Source organism: Oncorhynchus keta, chromosome 2 (assembly GCF_023373465.1).
Source record: "Oncorhynchus keta strain PuntledgeMale-10-30-2019 chromosome 2, Oket_V2, whole genome shotgun sequence".
NCBI classification, from domain to species: domain Eukaryota; kingdom Metazoa; phylum Chordata; class Actinopteri; order Salmoniformes; family Salmonidae; genus Oncorhynchus; species Oncorhynchus keta.
In genome coordinates, this window is record NC_068422.1 from 78,215,127 (window position 1) to 78,237,786 (window position 22,660).

Sequence of the window (22,660 nt, forward strand, 5' to 3'; positions counted from 1 at the left end):
GCTAACACAGTGTCCAAAGAAGGGCCAGATGTATACAGAATGGTGTCGTCTTCGTAGAGGTGGTTCAGAGAATCACCAGCAGCAAGCACGACATCATTGATGTATACAGAGAAAATAGTTGGCCCGAGAATTGAACCCTGTGGCACACCCATAGAGACTGCCAGAGGTCCGGACAATAGGCCCTCCGATTTGACATACTGAACTCTGTCTGAGAAGTAGTTGGTGAACCAGGCAAGGCAGTCATTTAAGAAACCAAGGCTGTTGAGTCTGCCGATAAGAATGTGGTGATTGACAGAGTCGAAAGCCTTGGCCAGGTCGATGAATATGGCTGCACAGTATTGTCTTTTATCGATGGCAGTTATGATATCGTTTAGGACCTTGAGCGTGGCTGAGGTGCACCTCGGCAACCAGATTGCATAGCGGAGAAGGTACGTGGAATTCAAAATGGTTGGTGATATGTTTGTTAACTTGGCTTTCGAAGACCTTAGAAAGGCAGGGTAGGTCTGTAGCAGTTTGGGTCTAGAGTGTCTCCCACTTTGAAGAGCGGGATGACCGCGGCAGCTTTTCAAACTTTGGGGATCTCAGACGATACGAAAGAGAGGTTGAACAGGCTAGTAATAGGGGCTGCAACAATTTCGGCAGATACTTTTAGAAAGAGAGATTCCAGATTGTCTAGCCCAGCTGATTTGTAGGGGTCCAGATTTTGCAACTCTTTCAGAACATCAGCTATCTGGATTTGGGTGAAGGAGAAATGGGGAGGCTTGGGCAAGTATGGGGGGTGCAGGGCTGTTGACCGTGGTAGGGTTAGCCAGGTGGAAAGCATGGCCAGCCGTCGAAAAATGCTTATTGAAATTCTTAATTATCCTGGATTTATCGGTGGCGACAGTGTTTCCTAGCCTCAGTGCAGTGAGGGAGGAGATGCTCTTATTCTCCATGGACTTCACATCAAATATAGAGTAGCATATGGTCCCTGGGACATATTGTATTTGTTGTCAAAGAGATTTTATTTTGACACTTGCCACAGACACAACTGGAAATATTTAGTAGACCAAATAATTTAATGTGTCAATGATCTCTTCCATCAACATGTCCCCACCAGTCAAGGTTTGTTGCTGCGGCTAGCTGTGTCTGGAACCGCTGGAAGGACATTTTGTTAGATGAAGAAGATTGCAACTGCACCCTAGTCTTTATTGCAGATTACAGTAAAATAAATGATACATTGTGGAAATTGCTTAATTAAACAAACGTTGTATTTTTATGCATTTTTGTGCATAAGGGATGGGCGAGAGAGTTGGGCGATAAGATATCCAGTGGCAGCAATGAAAAATGTACATAAACTCTAGTTGTCAGTCTCAGATCTAGGATCAGTTTCTCTCTCCCAATCCCAGAAAGTATCCAGTAGGGCGAGAAACACAAAACTAACCTTAGACCAGTAATCTTTGAAAGGTAGCATGATCCCGTGAAAACTCGCGATATTTACGGTTTACAGAGAGGATTTCCCACCATTCTATGCGGTGAGGCAAGGCATCATATGAAAACGGCCATGTCGTGGTGCTAGCAAATTGGTGGAAGAACGAACGGGCAATATTCTTTGTTAGAAGTGTACAAACAGGACTAAATAAAATAGCGAGTTACTTGCCATATACTTTTGTAATATATATTTGTTTTCCACACTCAAAGAAAAAGGAAGACGGTATGAGTGGAGGGACGCCCTACATCGGGAGTAAAATTAGCCTAATCTCGAAGGCCGAGATTCGTTATGAAGGAATTTTATACACAATTGACACCGAAAATTCGACTGTTGCTCTCGCCAAAGGTAAGTTAAAACGTATACCTTGCAAAAAAATAAGTCGATAAATTAAAAACACCTCACTTTTTTACTAGTAACGCAGTGCAGGCATTTAGTCTGTCACTGTCAAATTGTTCACAATGCTAGTTAGCATAGCTAGTAGTTAGCTTTATCGAATGCTTAAACTAGCCTGCCACAAGCATTATTAAGTTAGCATAGCTAATTTAGCTAGCCCGTTTCACTGCAAACGCCCTGGCCTGTTTCATTCATGCTTTGTTGTTGCATAAATTAGTTGACCGGGTTATCGTTTCAGCCAACTTGCATGATTAGTTAGCGGTTAATGTGGTGATGGGAAATCAGATCCTGCACGGCGTTTAATTTTGTTAATCCGCTATTCATTGTAGTCTAGTATTATCTGGCAGACAATCAATGATAGTGACACTGTTGTAATCTGTCTCTGTCTGTTATTTGTTTATACAAACAGTCCGCTCCTTTGGCACTGAGGACCGCCCTACTGACAGGCCAATTCCACCACGAGATGAAGTCTTCGAGTACATCATCTTCAGAGGGAGTGATATCAAGGACCTGACTGTTTGCGAGCCACCGAAAGCCACCAGCTCCCTGCCTCAGGACCCTGCCATTGTTCAAGTAAGCAGGACATTGCTCTAGTCAATGATGATTCATTTGTGAATGTATTTGCTTTTTTATGTATTTAATAATAGTTCTGAATGTGGTTGTTCAACATTTTGTTTTACTTCCCCAGTCCTCTATTGGATCCACCAATGCTCCACCCCCATCATTCCAGTCTGTGGGCTCATATGCACCCTTTAGCAGCAGGGCTCCTGTCCCCTCTTACAGCCAGTTTAACCCGAGCCCCCTGGTGTCCCAGCAGTTTGGAGTTGTTGGTGGAGGTTGGTACATTCATCTTGTTGCTTTGCCATTCTATCATCTCTGAGATGTCTGAAATGAAGAATGATCTTGAAAGCTCTTGTATTGTCAGTGTGTAATGCAATGCTGTTGGAACTAGTACTTTTTTTCTTTAGCATATTTGCCTCAATATCATACAATTTTATGTGGTATGTTGCTTGCAGTTAACATCAGTGGGGCACTGCACTTCTTGCATTATTATAATCACATCCCTGCCTAGCCTTTGATCACTCAGTTCCATTACAGTACACAAGTAATTGGATGATGGTGTCTTCTGTATGGGGGAGTTTTTGTTAAGAAACCCAACACCCTGTCTGAACATTAGCACGCATCACTTGCTGTACAGTTTTGGAAGCATAATGGTCTTATCTTTCATATCAGAGAGAAATTATTAAAGAAAAGGTTACATTTATAGGGTTAGTGCTCCCATACGGCCATATCTCCATGTTACAGCGCGTGTTTACGGAAGACAGGAACCACCTGTGCAAATGGGCTATCTAGCATGCTCCAAACACCTGTGTGTAACTGAAGAAGGCTGCCAGAAATGTGTCACTGAAAAATACTGTTGGCTTCAACTGTGATAGTTGGTTAAAACAGCAAGTGTGTATTTTGCAGTTGATTTTTTTTTTTGAAGGTGAAGTGCTTTATGTTTCTAGAACTGTATCGCAGTTTAAATTGAGTATTTGGGGCTCCCGAGTGGCGCAAGCAGTCTAAAGCACTGCATTGCATGCAGTAGTGCTAGATGCGTTACTACAGTCCCGGCTTCATATCCCGGACTGTGCCACAACCGGCCGTGGTCAGGTGTCCCATAGGATGGCGCACAATTGGCCCAGCGTCGTCAGGTTAAGGGGGGGGGTTTGGCCGGTGGGGCTTTACTTGGTTCATTGCGCTCTAGCGACTCCTTGTGGCTGGTCAGGTGCCTGCGGGCTGACTCCATATGCCAGTTGAACTGTGTTAAGCTGGCGAGCGTGGTTAAGTGGGTCAGGTTTTGGAGGAGGCATGTCTCCACCTTCGCCTCTCCCGAGCCTGTTTGGGAGCTGCAGCAATGATGCCAAGATCGAATAATTAGGGAGTAAAAAGGACTCAAATAAAAAATAAAAGTGGTTTGTGTGTATGTATATGTTGGCTGCTGGAGCCAGTCTTCCTTTGAATATATCATATACGGTCCGTGGACCTTATCGGAGTAATGGTAGGCTCCTTAAGAGTACATCTTGGGCTAACCCCTGCCTTGTCCTCTAGGTCGCACCAGTCCCCAGCTGGACCCTCTGAGGAAGAGCCCTTCCCTGGAGCAGGCAGTGCAGACTTCTCCCACCACTGCCCCTGCACCAGTGGGACAAAGGAGCTCAGCTGGCCCACCAGCCAGGCCCATCACTACCCCAGGCAACCAGAAGCCCCCAGACATCCTGGAACAGAGGGGTGAGGCTGGAGGGGGAGGCTGTAGCCAGGCTTGGCCTGAATGTCTACAATACACTGCTGTCACACAGACTAGTCAATATTGCCTGTTTAGAACAATTGCTTGATCACCTAGCTCTAAGTGAAGCACCTGGCCATATGGCTTTATAGTTTAGAATAATGTTGTACTTGACTGATATGCCCAAATAATTGTGAGTTTCGTCCTTTATTTTGTACTGTTTAGGCCCTGAGGTTCAGAAAATACCCAGACCAGAGTCTGAGCAAGGTGGTGGCGACAACCGGAATAACCGTCAATGTGGTGAGTTGGTTTTCATTAAACTACCAGTGTACTTGTTAACCTGTTAAAACTCTCGCCCTAGCTTCTGTTGTATACTGCCTTACTGGTATTAATGTGTCCATGTCTTTCTGTCAAGATAAGATCTACATGGATTCAAATAATTTATCATCTAAACGCTGCTTTGTTATTGTCGGACTCTGCTGTCCTGTCTTCCCAGCCGGTGGTCCTCCCCCTCAGCGCCGTGGTCGTGGAGGTGGTCACCGTGGAAGAGGCCGCTTCAACCCACACAGAGACGGTCCCATGAAATTTGATCAGGACTTTGACTTTGAGACTGCCAACGCTCAGTTCAACAAGGAGGAGATTGAAAAAGAGTTTCAGAACAAACTCAAACTGAAAGGTACTATTTGTAATTATTATAGCATGTTCCATGCAGCAGTTATGTCATGGCCTAGCCTGGGTTCCTACCTGAAATCCCAGGCTGCCACTGTTTTGGAACTTGTTGATATTTTGTGTACTCTTTGTATCCTCTTAGCTTAATCCAGCTTTATGAAGAAAATTGTTTACCCCCTTTTAATTGTCTAACATAGATGACAGGCCTGATAAAGCAGAGAAGGCTCTTAATGGAGATGAGAAGGCAGATTCTGGAGTGGAGACACAGAACAGTGAAGGCAATGCTGAGGAAGAGGAACCTGTGGTGGCCAGCGTTTACTACGACAAAACTAAGTCCTTCTTTGACAACATTTCTTCTGATGATACAAGGCATGTCCCCTTTGCTCTCTTGACCAATTTTTGTATTTTTATTTATGTGCTTTGTGGTATTGATAGTCTCATACTAATGGAAATCCAAAGCATGTCGGTAGGTTCGTCTTTGGCATTAAAGGTCTCATTTTGTATTTACAGGAAAGCAGCTGAGCGATCTGGAGGTTCAGGATTCCCAAGGAGGCAGACATGGGCTGAGGAGAGGAGGATGAATTCGGAGACCTTTGGCATCCCACTGAGGCACAACCGAGGCCGGGGAGGCTTCAGAGGAAGTCGTGGCGGCATGGGCTTCCGTGGGGGCAGAGGGCGTGCCATGAGCAGAGGTTCCTTTGGACCCCCCCGTGGGGCCCCACCCGGCTTCAGGGGAGGATTCAGAGGAAGCAGCAGAGGTGGCCGGGAGTTTGTTGAATATGAATACAGGGTAAATCATTCCTTACCATTTGGGTTTACACCACATTTAAAATTGTTGCCAATTTTTATTATTCAAAAGTTAAATGTACATGTGCACACACAACAAAGGACAAGTCAACCTAACATCGCACTTATGATGCAAGTGAAGTTCCATATGATGCAAGTCTTTGTCTCCATATTAAAGGCTCGTTGTGTGTTCACAAGTCTAAACATGTTTTGCTTTATTCCAGAAGGATAACAAAGTGGCCGCGTAGTGCACCAGAAAGACAGATCCACCAAGAATTGTAGCCCTTCATGGTCCAGAAATATTTGTCCAAAATAATGAAGACATACTCTGTAAATTTGCCACCAGCACTGGGGTTGACTGCTTGATTTCAACGGGTGTGAATGCAGCTTCTTTACAAATTTCTTCTTTTTTTTTTCTCTGAAAAATACAACAAAGGAATATGTGCTTTTGAAAATTTGAGTGTGGTTTGATATTATCCAGTAATCAGAGGGACAAGAACTTGTGTAAATACTGTACTGCAGTGGAATTATTCAGTATTTTTGCATCTATTTGAGTTTCTTACTAAAATTGTATTTGATAATGTTCTGTTGTGTAAAGATGTATGCAGAAGAACGCTGATACTGTGAGTACTTTGATCCCTGAAAATAGCTTTATTTTTTGGATATATCCTGCAATGTAACTTAGGAGCACTAAAATGCTACATAGCCTGCCGGGTCACAGTTTTTGTTTTTTATATTCTCCTAGTCTTATCTCAGTAGCCATTTATCCCGTGTTTTGACATTCTGCTGTACTTTGCCAAGTTTCTTAGTCAGAGAAACTCTTGTGGTGTTCCTGCTAAAAGACTAAAATGTAAATGTTCTTGGGGTACATCAAAGGCTCACGTTTTTGTAGAGATCCTGCCTTCAAATTAAGGTAGTCAGTTCACACCTTTAACATAAGCTATTTATACAAGATTGGAGTAGGTCGGACATCCTGAAAACACTTTGTATTATGGCGCATTTTCAGTAATCTGGATCATTTGTTTTATAATCATATTGAAGGAATGTATTTTCTACTGCATCACGCTGTTATTTCTGCCCCAAAGATATTGTGTGGTTGCCACTTAACTTCTGGTTTTAGAAATGCATATGAAATGAATTGATTCAGAGCTGTTGGGAAGTTTTCTCTACCCCCTCTAATAAGGCTCAGTGTATCCCAACATCCACTAATGCTGGTAGCCAACTACAGGTGTTGGAAAGGACTGCAGTCTGTGATTCAGTGATGGTGTGCGACGCACATATTTGCTCTGGCATATTTTTGTTAAATGTAGTGTTGGTGACTTGCTCTTTACTGTAGTCAAGGGAGGCTTTTCTGCAGCAATCATGACTGAACTTGGAGCATCAGTCATTAGAAATGTCTATCTAGCCTTCTCTATCTCCCCAGTGCTTGAATTGAATTAGCTGCCATGTTTTAACTAGCTGCTTAACAAGTGTCTATGGAGTTAAGTCATTGTTGACCTCTAAATGTTTGCCCTGCAAGAGAGGATGGCTGGTTCTGACGTAGACTGCTGTGTAAGCAGATTGGTCTTGTCCGCAGTATGGACTGGGAGCATTGGGCTACTTATTCTGTTGCAAAACAATTTGCAGTTCAAGTGTTACTGATGTATGTTAACATTTTTCTAGCAGACTCTTTCTTTACTTGATGGTCTATTGGCATGCTTGCCCTTGTATTGTGTTGCATCTAAAACAACAATCTGGTTTGTTCAACTCTAAACCGAAAGATGCTGTCTTTTTGTTTTTCAGTCCCCCTAATGCAACTTCAGTGAAAAATTGTCTCATTCACCAGCTGTATGGACTGCGTAGTAGCCTTGCACAGAAGTGATTCTCATGCAAGCTTGTTCTGAAAAAAGAAATTGAGAACTGGCCATCTATTTGTTGAAGTGACAAAAATATGTTGGAGAGTAAGGGCTGTATAACGCAGGAAAAATCTTCATATTCAGCAATAATATTCTGCACAGCTAGGGTTGGTTATCGATTTATTTTGTTTAAGTCCAACCACTAAGTTTACATGAGGTTGAAGGAAACAAATGAAATTCACTTGTTGGAAGAAGTTCGATACAAGAAAAGTAGTGTAGTTACTCCAGGCCTTAAAACCAATCTACTAAGCTTCTGGAAGAATTCCTAGTGATCAAATTCCAGCATTTGTAATAAACCGCATCGGTGCTCTAAGCTTGCTATATTTGTCCCTTTCCCCATGCTTGGGGAAGTCTATTGAGTACTGTCTATTGCCAGTGCTAGCAGTTTGGAGGATTATCCATAAAATCACACCTCTGGAAAAGATTCAGATTTTTTTAAGGGATATTTTCTTTTTACGTATAAGATACAGGGATGTGAACTGGATGTTTAAAACAGCAGAGAATGGGGTTGGATTGTTTCAGATATTCTCACTTTTTGTCAGTATGTTTGGGAGTGAAGGAAGGGGGGTTATGTATTTATCTTTAAATTGACCTACAGTATGATGACAATATGTAACATGTACTATTTGAAAACACTACAAAATAAACCTGATCTAGATCATAAAAAAATGTTGGGCAACTAGGCCAATATATCCTGTAGTTCATAAATGTGCAGTTTTACTGAATTGTTGTACAGATTGATAATACAGAGTAATGCATGGCAGCCTTATTCTTGTAGGAATCACCCTGATCTTTGAGCTTGCGAGATCAAGATGGCTTGTATGAGGCTATGGCAGCCTTGCCTTGTGATAGAACACAAAATAGTGACTCCGAACAAGGATTATACACATGAGCCTGGGCAGTTGCAATAACCACATCAGTGTCAGGTCCAGAGCTAATTTGAGATTTCAAACAGTGCATATTACCTACATATTACTGTAGCATTTTGACTACATGAGTTACTCCTTCCGACCTCTGGAATAATAAAGCCAGGTAATTGTTTCTAAATAAAGCAGTTGAACAGCATGGTGTACTTCAATTGGGCCGCCCTATGCAGACAGGTTTTTACTCCAGATAAAAACAATAAACAATTGTTCAATAACCATTTCCTTGTTTTTATTATATTGATAGTCAAGAGTTGCCTTCCAAGAACTGTGGACACTGCATGTCCTACACTACTCAGTTCACATATCTTTCAAGATTTTAGGAGAAATGTAATTATTGCCTTCTACCAAACCTTCCATGCTCATAGCATTTTTGTATGTCCATGTTTTATAATTACTCTTTAGGGCTCTGACTTCAGTTTCTATTTGAAATATGTTTATGGTCTTTTCTAGAGAAGGGGGAACATGTATATGTAGTTTGGAAATCTATTTGAGTTATTTTTATAGACATGCTTCTGTGGAAAGCATAGGGTTGAGTGTTTCAGTAGTTTGTTTACAAACATTAGATTTTGACATGTGCACTATTGTAACGGATGTGAAACGGCTAGCTTAGTTAGCGGTGCGCGCTAAATAGCGTTTCAATCGGTGACATCAGTTTCTCTGAGACCTTGAAGTAGTAGTTCCCCTTGCTCTGCAAGGGCCGTGGCTTTTGTGGAGCGATGTGTAACGATGCTTCGAGGGTGACTGTTGTCTGTGTGCAGAGAGTCCCAGGTTCGCGCCCGGGTATGGGCGAGGGGACGGTCTAAAGTTATACTGTTACATTGGTGCCGTGACCCGGATCACTGGTTGCTGCGGAAAAGGAGGAAGTCCAAAGGGGGGTGAGTGTAACGGATGTGAAACGGCTAGCTTAGTTAGCGGTGCGCGCTAAATAGTGTTTCAATCGGTGATGTCACTTTCTCTGAGACCTTGAAGTAGTAGTTCCCCTTGCTCTGCAAGGGCCGCGGCTTTTGTGGAGCGATGGGTAACGATGCTTCGAGGGTGACTGTTGTCGATGTGTGCAGAGAGTCCCTGGTTCGCGCCCGGGTATGGGTGAGGGGACGGTCTAAAGTTATACTGTTACACTAGCACGGGCCTTGACTGTTTTTTTCACTTCACTCCCTAGCTACTTCTCATCCTACTCCTTTCCAAAACAACTGGATAGATGAAAGCGATATAGTGGAAGCTATGAGCCCAACAACACTAAGGTAACCTGCCTAAATGACTACCGACCCGTAGCACTCACGTCTGTAGCCATGAAGTGCTTCGAAAGGCTCGTCATGGCTCACATCAACACCATTAACCCAGGAAACCTAGACCCACTCCAATTTGCATAGAGCCCCCCCAACAGATCCACAGATGACGCAATCTCTATTGCACTCCACACTGCCTTTTCCCACCTAAACAAAATAAACCTATGTGAGAATGCTATTCATTGACTACAGCTCAGCGTTCAACACCATGGTGCCCTCAAAGCTCATCAATAAGCTAATAGCCCTTGGACTAAACACCTCCTCCCTCTGCAACTGGACTTCCTGACGGGCCACCCCCAGGTGGTAAGGATAGGTAACAACACATCCGCTACGCTGATCCTCAACACAGGAGCCCCTCCTGTACTCCTTGTTCACTCATGACTGCATGGCCAGGCATGACTCCAACACATAAAGTTTGCCGATGACACAACAAGACAGCCTATAGGGAGGTCAGAGACCTGGCCGTGTGGTGCCAGGACAACAACCTCTCCCTCAATGTGATCAAGACTAAGGAGATGATTGTGGACTACAGGAAAAAGAGGACCGAGAGCTTCAAGTTCCTTGGTGTCTACATCCCCAACAAACTAACATGGTCCAAGCACACCAAGACAGTCGTGAAGAGGACACGACATGACCTACTCCCCGTCAGGAGACTGAAAAGATTTGGCATGGGTCCTCAGATCCTCAAAAGGTTCTACTGCTGCACCATCGAGAGCATCCCGACTGGTTGCATCACTGTCTAGTATGGCAACTTCCTGCCATCCAGGACCTCTATACCAGGTGGTGTCAGAGGAAGGCCCCAAGACTCCAGCCACACTCACTAGTCATAGACTGTTCTCTATGCTTCCGCACTGCAAGCAGTATCGGAGCGCCAAGTCTAGGTTCAAGAGGCTTCTAAACAGCTTCAACCCCCGAGCCATAAGACTCCTGAACACCCAATCAAATGGCACCCAGACTATTTACATAGCCCCCTTTAAGCCGCTGCTACTCTCGGTTGTTATCATCTATGCATAGTCACTTTAATAACTCTACATACATGTACATATTACCTCAACTCAACGGTGCCCCAGCGCATTGACTCTGTACCAGTACCCACTGTATACAGTCTCGCTATTGTTATTTTACTGCTGCTCTTTAATTACTTTTATTACTTATTCTTATCCGTATTTTTTAAAACTGCATTGTTGGTTAGGGGCTCGTAAGTAAGCATTTCACTGTAAGGTCGACGACACCTGTTGAATTCGGCGCATGTGACGAATACAATTTGATTTGATCAATCAGCCTATCCACAGGTTAGCAGGATCCTCCTATATCAGGGTAAGGGGCAAAGGGACGATGGATTGAAATTGAACTGGTACATACATATTCGACTAAGAAATACACGAAAATCCGTTTCCACTAGTTACCACAGCCGCAAAGTCATGATGGCTATATCGTAAAAAATCATAAAAACAAAAATGGACTTTTGGGTCATAATTGAAGGTTCGGGTTAGGTTTAAAATTAGTGGTTAAGAAGATAAATTGTACAAATGGGCGGGTTTTATGACTTCGTGGCTGTGGTAAGGTGACGACCGAAAATCCCAGGCAGTACGAGCAAAGATGGTGGATGTCCTCTAGCTAGCTAATATTAGCCCAGTCGTAGTCACAGCCACTGTCTAACGTTTGTCATTCAATGTAACTCAAAATGTCTGTTGCTTTTGTACCGAAAAGACATAGAGGAAAAGCTCAGATCAACCAAGAAACCATCCAAAGAGTAAGTAAAGTTCGCTATCCGTTTGGTTATGTTAATCTGTGTAGCATTTAGCTAGAATGTTTTTCAACTGTGTCTAGCTCATTAGCTAGCTGTACAGCTGGTTTGTTATTTGGCCTACATTCTATCATACAAGGTGGTAGCTTCGGTAAACAAGTTTCCAACTGTGTTAAAAGTTTTTCATATTTTCCAACGTTCAGTTACTGGACGAAAATGACCAGCTGGTAAGGTGCATCACAGAGTACATGCAAAAAGGACGCGCAATGGAATGTGTACAGTAAGTTCAACTTCATCCATATCTATGTGTTATTTGGTGATGTCAACCCTTCTCCTGGAGCTATTGGGTTTGCAGGGTTTTTAACCAGCTCTATATGAACACACCCGATTCAGAGTGGTGCAGCGTTCTAAGGCACTGCATCTCAGTGCAAGATGTCACTACAGTCCCTGGTTCGAATCCAGGCTTTATCACATCTGGCCGTGATTGGGAGTCCCATAGGGCGGTATACAATTGGCCCAGCATTGTAAATCATGTGTTAACAGACTTGCTGTTATCTATGCATAGTTACTTTAACCCTACCAACATGCACATCGACTAACCTGTACCCCTCACGTTGACTGTTAAATATTTACTTAAAGTAAAAATAGTAACTCTTAACTGCATTGTTGGTTAAGGGCTTGTAAGTAAGCATCTCATGGTAAGGTGTACACCTGTGACAAATACTCATCAGGAACTTCAAATTGTAAATAATTATGGTAGGGCTGGAATAGGGTTGGCCTCCCTGCTGTGTTTTAACTGTCATACTTGAAACAACTTTTCTCCACCAGATATCAACAGATCTTGCACCGCAACATTGTTTACCTGGGAACCATAGCAGACGCCAGCCAAACTTGGCTCCAACCACAAACGTATGTTGTCTCCCTCAATGAAAATGCAACTAGCTACATTCATTGCTTGACCGTTGTTTGTCGATGTTAACCAGTGACGGGTTGCAAATTGACTCAGATTCCAATTTTCAGATCCCCACCAATGGAGAGGCACCAACATTGACAGCCCAGAATGGACATAAAGCTATCATACATATTAGGCAATTTCTTCTGAATTGATTCACATAATTTTATTGAAAATAAATTTTGCAATTTTTTTCCTGACCTACTGCTGTAAAGTAACAAGGTGCATTTAATAATTGAGTTTGGGCATATTGAGCAGGATATGAACATTACTCCCAACAGGTCAGTTCGTGGGGAAGTCCCCACCAGCATTGTGAAGTTTGAAATACACTACTAGGGGTAGCCTTGGACAATGGCTATTATATTACTGACAAGGGTTGCAGTTCAGTGGACTTAAAGTAAAAGATGTTACAGCAAAGTTCTGACTTCAAGCCTGCTAGTTAAAACCAGACACCACCAGAGAGAACTAGATGTACAACAGCCTACTAGGCAGCCTGTCACCCCTCAAATTAAAGGATCATGCATGAAGTCATAGAAAATACCACAATATTCAATTGCTAGTAATTTTTATTCATTTTTGTTGCATTGCTGGTACACTTGGGAAGATTCAGTTGCCAGCTCAAGAGAACAAGAAGCCAAGCAGTCCCCCTTCATATCTTCTGTCAGGGTTACTTTTTTGTAGATGCCACTAGTAAACCATTTTGACACAGCTAAAAAATGCTAACGGTTACAGTCCAAGGTCTTTAAAGATGTAAAAAAAAAAAGCAGCAAAAGTTTGGGAAATAACACAGACAATGCAACAAACCCTATATTTTGATTGTGCAAAGCACAGAACTATAAAAAGATATTTATACAGCAAACATCTCTGTAAACATGGTATGTTAGTTTTCAGAAAACATTGTCATTTCATAAATACAGGCAACATTGGCATCCGCAAACATCAAAAAGTTAACATTCTGGGCCTTTAAATACAGCCCGTAGCCATAGAAACTGAAAACATGGGCAAAAAAAAATACCCTACACAATGTTTGTTTATAATGGCATATTTGGTAACCTTTAGATATGGTGTAGTTGAACTAAAGAAATTAATGTCCCTTCACATCTTGGGGGGGGGGGGATTGTGTTACGTAACATACAGTAATTGTAGAACATGTAAGAAAATACAAAAATAAGATTAATACTGTCAATATTTGTACATGAAAATATTGTATTTTAAAGGAACAAACATTAGGTTTGAGTTAGTGTCATTCTGAAGTGAACTGCCAATCGGGGAAAGAAAAGGAAATGAATGCGCTTTTTGATCATAGACTTTCCCTAATGTTCTAGGGCTCGTAACTTTATTAATGATCAATATAATAAACTGACTTCTCTTCAGCACCATTTATCTTCTGAACAACACTTTGGTTGGAAAATAATATTATGGAAGTGCTATTAATACCAACATGGCACATAGTTACTGCTATATATCTTTTACTCTGTCAGTTGTTGAAAAAGTATTTTTTTTTTCAATTACACCTCTGCAATGATTATAATATTTATGCTGAGCCTGCTCAAAGCCTCTTAATAAAAAGTAGTAAATTATTATTTATATTTCAACTTCAGTAATTTACAAGCTATGGAACAGTAGATGTTAGCTGTAATCAGTCATCTTACATGAGATTTGGCAGTTACAGCTATGTAGACCGTATACAATTATGGGGAAAACTGGAGTGCCTCGTTTAGAGCCCACCCCCTAAAATCTTATCCCTTACACATTTTCAGAAGGAGAAGAAAAGTGGATGATGGCCGTGCATGTTTCAAGCTCGTCTGAGGAAACACAGTATAAACTTTATCAGGCAGACTAACTGCTGCCAGCATGACATGCATTGCTTACAGCTTTTACATGGCAGTTTAGAATGTCTTTTTCAAATAGGGGGTGTTTGAAATGGAAAAATACATAAAATGTTAAGCCAGTATGAACAATGCAATTTTGCCTGAAAACACTTAGACTGTTCAATTTAATGTTTATTCCAAAAGGGCAACATTACTAATGGTCACAGCGGAACTTGCTTCAGAAATACAGCTACAGCTATTCTACCATGCCAATGGACTCATTTGTTTGGTCTGTATCAGTACTGGTTAAGGTAAGAGGGCCTGTGCTCATGTTTGATGGGGAAGGATTTAAAGCCCTTGCTGATGGGTTTGTGCTGTTGTTGCTGATGCTGCTGGGTGTACGGAGAGAAGCCAGAGGAGATCCCGGTGGAGGGAGGGCAGTCACTGGCAGTGGACCACACCGGAGACTGTAACATCTGCATGGAATCACTCCATTGGCTGGAAGCTATGTTCATCTGGTACAGGGAAGAGCTTGGATTGGGCATGGTGTTGTGTTGAGTGTGAGTGGAGTGCTGCCATGGGGCCTTCGGCGGCCAAGTTTTAGTTTTGCTTTCCTGTGGAGTAGAATGGATGGAAATGGGAGTTGATCAATACAAGATCTTTAGCAAAAATAAATAAGGGGGTCAATGTTAACATTTAAAGATATTCAATATAATCATATATACAGATGCAGTGAATGTTAGAGGCTTCAATTTTCTGGCCCAATTACTGTACTGCCCACAGACTTAAGTACACACTTTCCTTACCTGGTTATTATCATCTCCCAAGTGATGGAGGGGAGGAGAGGGAAGGGTACACACCTCCTGCTCACCACAGCTGTGTTTTCTACAGGCAGAAGAGGAGACATTAAGCGCTACAGCACAATATCAATAGTTCACATCATGAACAAAAAAAAACAGGTTGTAGGGAAACCAAAAGAACAGTAATATACTATGGTGTACATTAATACATGGTGACTCAGTTGTACCTTCTTTGTTTGACGGCTGCAACAAGATCAGGTCCAGAGAACATGGAGAACAGGCTGTCCCCATTGGCTGAGGACGTCTCATCACTGGAGCTGGCAGAGTCTCCCTGATTGGCTGACCAGCTGCTGTGGACCACCTCCCTGTTTCACATAAGTTGCATTCTCAGTCAGAACTACTTGAAACACTGAACATCTTGTTCTTACCATTCTACAAATCGAACATCACTAAGAGGCATGTAAGATTGATTGGCATACTTTCTAGAGAGATGTTATATACAAAGAGGTGAATAAATTGTACTAGTAGGCATGTGTCATGTGAGATGGAGTGGTGTATAGAGCCTTGAATGAAGTACCCTGTAGTACTTTTGGCAGACTATATAGAGCCCTATGCCATATACAGAGATGTGTGTATCAATGAGATGTTAGGTGTCGATTGTGATTGGGGAACGTACCCCTCACTGTAGTACTCTGGGTGGGACCAGGTCCTGTGCTGCTCATCAGAGACGGGCCAGTTGCCGCGGGTGTTGCTGGGTCGACGGATGTGCTGCACCTGCCGTTTCTGCTGCATGGCCTGGCTGACTCCGGCAACGTAACGCGCAAACTCAGGGTCAGAGCCAACTGCATATGAAAGAGAGAAAACACAGTTCAGTTTAACATCCTCAGCTTTTCTGTGTGTGTGTACCCCACAGCTCAATCCATTCAGCCAGATTGTGCTTTTTCTGCTATGGTAGACAATAGCCGTAAGCCAACTGAACACAATGGCCTCTGCTCTGAAATAAGAGTCTGCTGCACTGTAAAAACAGCAACTGACATTGTAAATTCAGCATAACATTTAAAATGACAACATCAGAACTTCCGGGGGCAGCTGCTCACTGTCAGACAACCTACACTTACATTGCATTTGGAGAGACTAGTAAGGTCCTGTAGTTCAGAGTTTGTGAAAATGTATCTGAATGGCAAATGTGGCTATGAAGGTTTTTCACTTCCTCAGGTTACACCAGATAATGGCCGCTATTCATTCAGGAAATCGTATGGAAATCAGACAAACTAGATCATAAATCTTTGTCAGCGAAATATCACCACCCCAAATGGCTTTAATGGTTACAAAGAGATTATGTAAGCACATCTCCAAACCACAAAACCCCAAGAAAAATCAAAAGCATCATATCCTCTCCAGGCATAATGACTGCAGTGCTAAACAGTAGTATTACCTTTTTCCTTCTCGGTCTTTGTAATGAAACAGCCCAGTCAACACAGCTCCAAGCCCCACTGCTGACACAGTTCTCTCCTACCATGGAATCCCTGGAGGCTGTGAGCTGCCTGCCTGCCTCACCACCACAACCCACTGATAATGGGGAGGGAGGGGGAATAACACTGTCCTAAAGGAGGCCGCTTTTCTTTATTGGAGGTCAAGACACTGGATCTCACCCTGGCTACACTTTGACCAACGATGTGCAGGAAGGAGCCAACTTTCATTGTTATTATATGGAGCCTTTGTAGTTGACTGCATCCTTCAACATGACAATATGCAGGTCACACACTGCTCTGGGTTATGTTCAGTGAGGAACACCGTAGTACCTCCCCGTTTCACTCTGTTCCAAAATGTTCACTCCCTACTGAACACAACCCACATTAGTCAGAGGAACCCAGTGTTATCTGGATAAGGGATAAAAATGACTCACCTGCGGGGTCAAAGGGCAAAGTGTCTCCCAGCACACCAAACACCCCCTCGTTCTGGTCCCTGTTGGGCCAGGTGTTGTTGCGGGGACCTTGTGGCTTCTGCCCCAGCATCTCAGACATGACACTGTCCATGTAGGTGCTGACCAGCCCCAGGCTGTACAGGTCCGAGCTCAGGTCTGGGAGGCCAGGTGAGCCCCACTGGCCAATTGGCCCCAGGGGGGAGAGCCCTGATGGGGGAGGGGGGCCCTGGGGAAGAGGCTGCTGCTGGCTGGAACCACTCAGCCACTTGCTTGGCACTCTCTGCTGGGGAAGAGCCTGGGGTGGAGGCTGTTGGGAGGGCAGCTGAGGTGGAGCATGCTGCTGCTGACCAATAGGCTGGAGGAGGTGTTGGTAGTACTGCAGTACCTGCTGGGAGGGCTGCTGTGGTGGTGGTGGCTGTTGCTGCTGCTTCTGCACTGGCTGCTGATGCTGGGGAATACTCTGGGTAGGGGGCTGCAGTGAACTGTGGGAGACAGCTTGAGAGGTTGGGGTTCGGTCGGTGGCTCCGCTCGGGGGCTTCAGCTCGGCGGCGTTGGCAGACGCTACAGAGTTCCTCCTTTTGACCAGTGGGGAGGCTTGCTGTGACTTGCCCATATTGAAACCTGAGAGAAAGTCAATGACGTCCTGCATCTCCTGGTCCGTGGGGAGGTTCATGCCCTGGTCGTCACACACTGAACCGTTCTGGGGCTGGGTGGGGTCTAGGTTGCTGGACAGGTTGCCCAGCTGTAAGATGCTCTGCAGTCTTCCGTCTACTGCGTGACCCAGGCTCTTAAACTGCTGGTCTTCAGAGCTGCTGCTAGAGGAGAGCATGCTATGGGACGGGGTGCTGGGAATGGAGTAGCTGCCCCCACCACCACTGGACACAGAGCTGGAAGAGGCCTTCTTTGTGAATTTGGAAGTTAGCTTGGAGATAGTTTTGGGCAGTCCACTGGAGGCTTTGGAGCCATTTCCAGGAGGCAGGTCTACCTGCATCCCGTAGTCAGGGCTCTCCCGCTGTAACTGCATCTGAATGGTGGGCAAGGCCTGTTCTCTGTGGAGGGAGAAGATACATAAGCATTCAATAGCATGGAAAATTACAACAGCTAGCTAGATTAAGATTTTCTTTCAGGACAAATGTAAACTAAAGCTTGAGAATGAGGGCTATACCTCTGTCAGCTCATGCCAATGTGAACACACAGCAGGTTGATTCTTTCTAGGAATTACAAATGCAAATGCCTTGGACAATACACATTCACTCACTTGCACTCCTTCCACATATTGATGTCAAAGACGGCGGTATATAGCACGTCCACCAGGCCGAGGGTCTTCTCTGGGTCCAGACTCCGCTGCAACAGAGACATGGTGGCTGGGTCCTCTTTCAGGCACCTACACACAGGACAGTCAGGACACAGCACGACTGGCATGTCCAACATAACACAAATACATTTATGGGTCTGTTAATACTTCACTTTACTGTCCAAATGTGATAGTTGATTGAGTTCAGTGTTGGCTTATGCAGATAGAAAGTATGTAGTTTGCTGATTTAGCCAATTGTATGTCTAAGGATTCTGAATACTTGGAATTCCCTTGCTAAGATAAAACTGTAAAGCAAGCTACATTTATTTGCCAAATTCTTTTTTGGACCTGTAAAGCAAGCAGATTGTTTTTCCACAGAGGGCAGAAGAGTCAAATATGAATAATCCTACTCACCATGTGGAGGGTACTTGTACCACAACTCTGGAGCCCTCCAGAGCAATCTGTGGAGCATAGGCTTCCTTGTTCTCCATCTGAGCAGTGTCAACAACCACCTGTCCACACAGAGTCATTCAGAGAGCTGCATCACCACAGCTTCTAATAGAATGCATTTCCTCAGTCAGCTACACTTGTGCAAGCAATTCTACAGGATTATATTGGCCCTTTTTTTTCTTTCAACTCTGACTGTAAGCAAAGCAGATAGAGTACCAATTTCTTTCCACAATAACACATCAGTCTCCTCTAAAATAATAGATAGTATATCCAAGTCTGCCCATAGTCAGAACATGTGGGCAAAGCCAATGCAACCTACTTTGGGTGAACAACAAATATACATGCTTCCAGATATCCAGCCCCATATTTTCCAGTAGTTCTTTGAAAGAGGCTCTACCTTCTAGACAAATGCAACTTGGGGAGGGAGGACCCTTCCTGTCTCACAGGAAGTCAGCCTATTGTTATTTATATAGCAGGTGTATCCTCAGGACCCCTGGGCAGTCAGAGGGCTGAGTCCAGGCCTGTGAGAAACATACCACCACACCCACCAGGTCCCAGACTAACACGGTCACAGGCAGAGAGAAAAACGAGAGCGAGATGCAGCAGCATAGGCTCCCAAAAAAGGAGAATTGGCCAATTCAGGTGTTGAGAATTTGAAAATGAATGTCCCAGAAAGAACAAAGCCATTTTCACTGTCTGGCAGATCCACTCTATGAGTAATGTTAAGAGAAGGTGGTCTCCTCTTAGACTGCTATGCAGGCTCCCACTGTCTGTTCTTCAGAGCTCATAGCTCAGATAAGGAGTTCATATAAAGCTCCCATCCACCACCAGGGATTGTTTTACACTCAGCGCTGCTGATGGGTGGATAAGAACACTCCCCAGGCCTGACGCACTAAATATTACAGACCACACTGAGGAACTAAACAAAGTAGAGTAGTGGATGACTGCTGCTTTCTCTCTGTTGGCTGGGGGAGACTCATTTCAAAGTGAACAGCCAGAGATCTGTTTGAAGATCCAACCAGATGACCCCATCCTTTACCCAGATGCTGCAGGAATGTTGGCTTCACTGTGTGTCTACAACGAGTTTGTTTATACCTCTTGGCCGTTCAAAGGAACCCAACATACCTTCCCATCATCTCGATTACACACCTCCCAAACAATGGGCTCTAGGTTACAATAGACTACAACTTGCAGCCTGGCCCAGAGCTATAATGTAGAGGCTTCACTAAGCAGAGGCTGTAGAGTTAGTGAATCTGCCCAAGGCAGGGGGGACCTCTAACGAATTAAATATTCCTTTACCTTTTCATAAAATAAGAAGTTGGTTGAACCACATGGACCTACTGCTAAAGCAAAACAATCCATCAGCTAATTTAAGATGAGACAACAGTTTATGTTGACAACTAAATGAGACAAGAATTTTAAGCTGGGTGACTGATGCCCTTGTTGACATCTTAAGTGCTTTGTACTCACCAGTCCCGCCTGAGCAAACAGTAACTGGACGGCGGTCTTGCAGGCCATTCTCCAGCTGGAAGGGCAGACCTGGTTGAGGACCTCAGTGACGGGGGAGTCGTCCCGGGGGGTCACTCCGTTCTGCTCCACTGCCTCTTTAATGAGCTGCAACATGGTGTGCTGAGGATACAAAACAGGGTGGCCGGTGTGAAAACACAAGACTAGTGCTTTGCATCAGCAGCAGTAATGTGGACCTGACAAAGATCCACTTTGGATTGAAACTTTGTTCATTTTTTTGCCAAATAAAAAGGTATGGTGGAGCAATAGTGAGTGTGTGGGTCCTCTTCATCTCTTCTAAAACACTAACATAGACCAGAACAGGAAACAGTAGCAACTACAAAGTCCCTCTTGTTAAAATGTCTAGGCTCTCTAGTTTAAAGGGTCCCAATGAACGTGCTGTTATTTCTGAATCCGGTAAATGGTGAGTCAGATAACTGACAGTTTTGTCCCATAGACTGGGGGAGAATCTCATTGTAAACTAACGAAGCAGATGCTGATTCTATCCAGACCCAAGGCATCAGATGTACCATGGAATAAGTGTTAAGACATCAAAACATTAAAGCCTTGCCAAATACAAGACTCACAGCCCACGTAAGTCATCAGAGGTTGAAATGACCGTCTAAGCGGCTCTCACTTCCTAGACAGAGCAGAGTGACCCATTCTGGTCAGCAAGGTCAAACTATGAAAGACTTAGGAAACCACCCCTGGCCTTGGCTCGCTGGCATCCTGGCGCTAGGCTACTGTGATGGGTGGTTTCCTAGGTCTTTCATAGTTTCATAATTGTAGATAGAAATGTAATGAATAGAGCTAAATATGACTCCCAAGCTGATGACTCCCGATTTAACATGACAATCATATATGTTCTATGCAATATCTGAACATTCTATAAAATCAAGTCCTCCATAACAGACATACCGTTTTCAGTTTGAGGTTGTCAGCCGCCGATTCGCTGAAGGACACTCCTTTGAGGAAGTGGGCGCCAATCTGCACAGGTATGGTGGGCAGCTCACATTGAATGGGCTGGGAGATGGTCTGCATCCTGCCAGCCTGCTGGGCCTCTGCCTCACTGCAGCAGCCCTACATAGTAGACAGAGAGAGACAGGCACAGGATGTACAAATAGGTTAGAGGCAGAGTTTTGCTTTATCACAGCCACTATAATACAAGGCTTTACCATTCCTAATGAGCTGTAATACGTCCTGTGCTTAGAGTAAATATACCTGTAAAGCTGCCTCCACAGATTTGGGATTGAGGTGAAAGCCAGCCTTCAGTGCATATTCACTGTGGCCCATACTTTCTAGTGCTGCTTTATAAGCCTGGCGAGAGAAAAGAGGTAATAATTTGTATAAAATTAACATGTAATTAAGTCAGGCTAGCTATTGCTTCATCCAGTCCTTTCATATCAAAGCCATCAACACATTGATTTGAAGCAGCCTTCGTTCTGTAAGGCACAAGTGACCCAGTTAGAAATGGCACCCTATTCCATATATAGTGCAATACTATTGACCAGAGCCCTGATTAAAAATATTACACTTTACAGGGAAAATGACCAGGAATAAGGCTCTGGTCAAAAGCAGTGCACAAGCCTATATTGGGGAATAGGGTGTCATTTCAGACATTGACCAAGGCTGTGGTGGTCCTGCTGCGTGCGCCATCTACCTGTAAGGCATTGTCGATCTTCATGTTGAGCTCCTTCAGATGGTGATCAGGGATGTTGGGGTTGCTGGAGCAGAAGAGCTGCTGGACCTGGATTCCTGCCAGGCACCCGTCACGTCCCCTCTCCCTCAGACGTCCCGTGGCCTGGAACACAGCACAGTCTCAGGTCACATAGCAGTTTACACACAGCATCACATACCCTAGTACAACCCTTACACACCCTGCATCTGCTCTGCTAATCTGCATTACAGCAGGGTGTGCAGAAAATGGATCACGAGTGTGAAACTGAATAGGAAAAATACAAATACCCTACCATTTAGATTTTATATACCTTCACCCATTTCATCTGATTTCTAATATAGGCCTACGGTATTGCACTAAATTGTCATCTCAAAAACATGTAATCTGTGCTTCAGAACCAAAAAGTTACACATACTGATGACCAGACAAAAACAGTAGGCCTATTGTTTGTATTATCCAGATAAAACACAGTTTAGAAATCTCCTACGGAGGCATCTATGCCAGAACAATAACAGGCTACCTGGAGATTTTCATTAATCATTTCCATATTTCAGATAGGCCTAGTATGGGTGGCTACATGTCTAAAGATGGCTGTAATGTCACATTGCATTCAATACTTTGGGATGAAGATGTAACATATTCTGGCAAATTATTTACGGTATTTGTGAGGAAGAATAGGGTTCTGGACTACAGAGAAGTGACATGACATCCATACCTAGTTGAGATTGACTGCTAACATTGAATGACTTTCAGATACAAATGCAAAATGTGAATAAAACATTCAAACCAAATCCAAGTTTATTTGTCAC

General features: G+C 43.7%; 3 protein-coding genes across 5 annotated transcripts in view; 2 read left to right on the plus strand and 1 right to left on the minus strand.

Annotated features, from left to right (window-relative positions):
• Positions 1 to 1,505: 1,505 nt before the first annotated feature.
• On the plus strand, positions 1,506 to 8,621 carry LOC118360701 (protein LSM14 homolog A-like). 2 transcript variants are annotated; one of them, XM_035740025.2, is made up of 9 exons: positions 1,506 to 1,816; positions 2,274 to 2,437; positions 2,553 to 2,700; positions 3,956 to 4,132; positions 4,353 to 4,427; positions 4,624 to 4,803; positions 4,994 to 5,165; positions 5,307 to 5,586; positions 5,807 to 8,621. In XM_035740025.2, the coding sequence occupies exons 1-9, from the start codon at positions 1,696 to 1,698 to the stop codon at positions 5,828 to 5,830; spliced, it is 1,341 nt and encodes a 446-aa protein (XP_035595918.1). In that variant the 5' UTR covers positions 1,506 to 1,695; the 3' UTR covers positions 5,831 to 8,621. The 2 variants fall into 2 exon arrangements, with proteins under 2 accessions (XP_035595918.1, XP_035595927.1); XM_035740034.2 differs by having other exon boundaries at positions 5,810 to 8,621.
• A 2,428-nt stretch (positions 8,622 to 11,049) lies between these two features.
• Positions 11,050 to 12,588, plus strand: ss18l2 (ss18, like 2). The gene is made up of 4 exons (XM_035740079.2): positions 11,050 to 11,442; positions 11,640 to 11,716; positions 12,265 to 12,345; positions 12,457 to 12,588. Exons 1-4 carry the CDS (start codon positions 11,374 to 11,376, stop codon positions 12,485 to 12,487), a joined length of 258 nt encoding a protein of 85 aa, XP_035595972.1. The 5' UTR covers positions 11,050 to 11,373; the 3' UTR covers positions 12,488 to 12,588.
• Positions 12,589 to 12,936: 348 nt separating this feature from the next.
• LOC118360711 (granule associated Rac and RHOG effector protein 1-like) overlaps positions 12,937 to 22,660 on the minus strand; it is a 49,493-nt gene continuing 39,769 nt past the window's right edge. For both annotated transcript variants that reach the window (XM_052484561.1, XM_052484559.1), the window contains 11 exons: positions 21,834 to 21,974; positions 21,395 to 21,490; positions 21,092 to 21,253; positions 20,138 to 20,296; positions 18,632 to 18,729; positions 18,182 to 18,307; positions 16,906 to 17,972; positions 15,676 to 15,841; positions 15,227 to 15,364; positions 15,006 to 15,084; positions 12,937 to 14,813 (listed from right to left, as the gene is read on the minus strand). In XM_052484561.1, the coding sequence (XP_052340521.1) occupies positions 14,496 to 14,813; positions 15,006 to 15,084; positions 15,227 to 15,364; positions 15,676 to 15,841; positions 16,906 to 17,972; positions 18,182 to 18,307; positions 18,632 to 18,729; positions 20,138 to 20,296; positions 21,092 to 21,253; positions 21,395 to 21,490; positions 21,834 to 21,974 (2,550 nt within the window). In that variant the 3' untranslated portion in view covers positions 12,937 to 14,495. The remainder of the gene's footprint in view (positions 14,814 to 15,005; positions 15,085 to 15,226; positions 15,365 to 15,675; positions 15,842 to 16,905; positions 17,973 to 18,181; positions 18,308 to 18,631; positions 18,730 to 20,137; positions 20,297 to 21,091; positions 21,254 to 21,394; positions 21,491 to 21,833; positions 21,975 to 22,660) is intronic.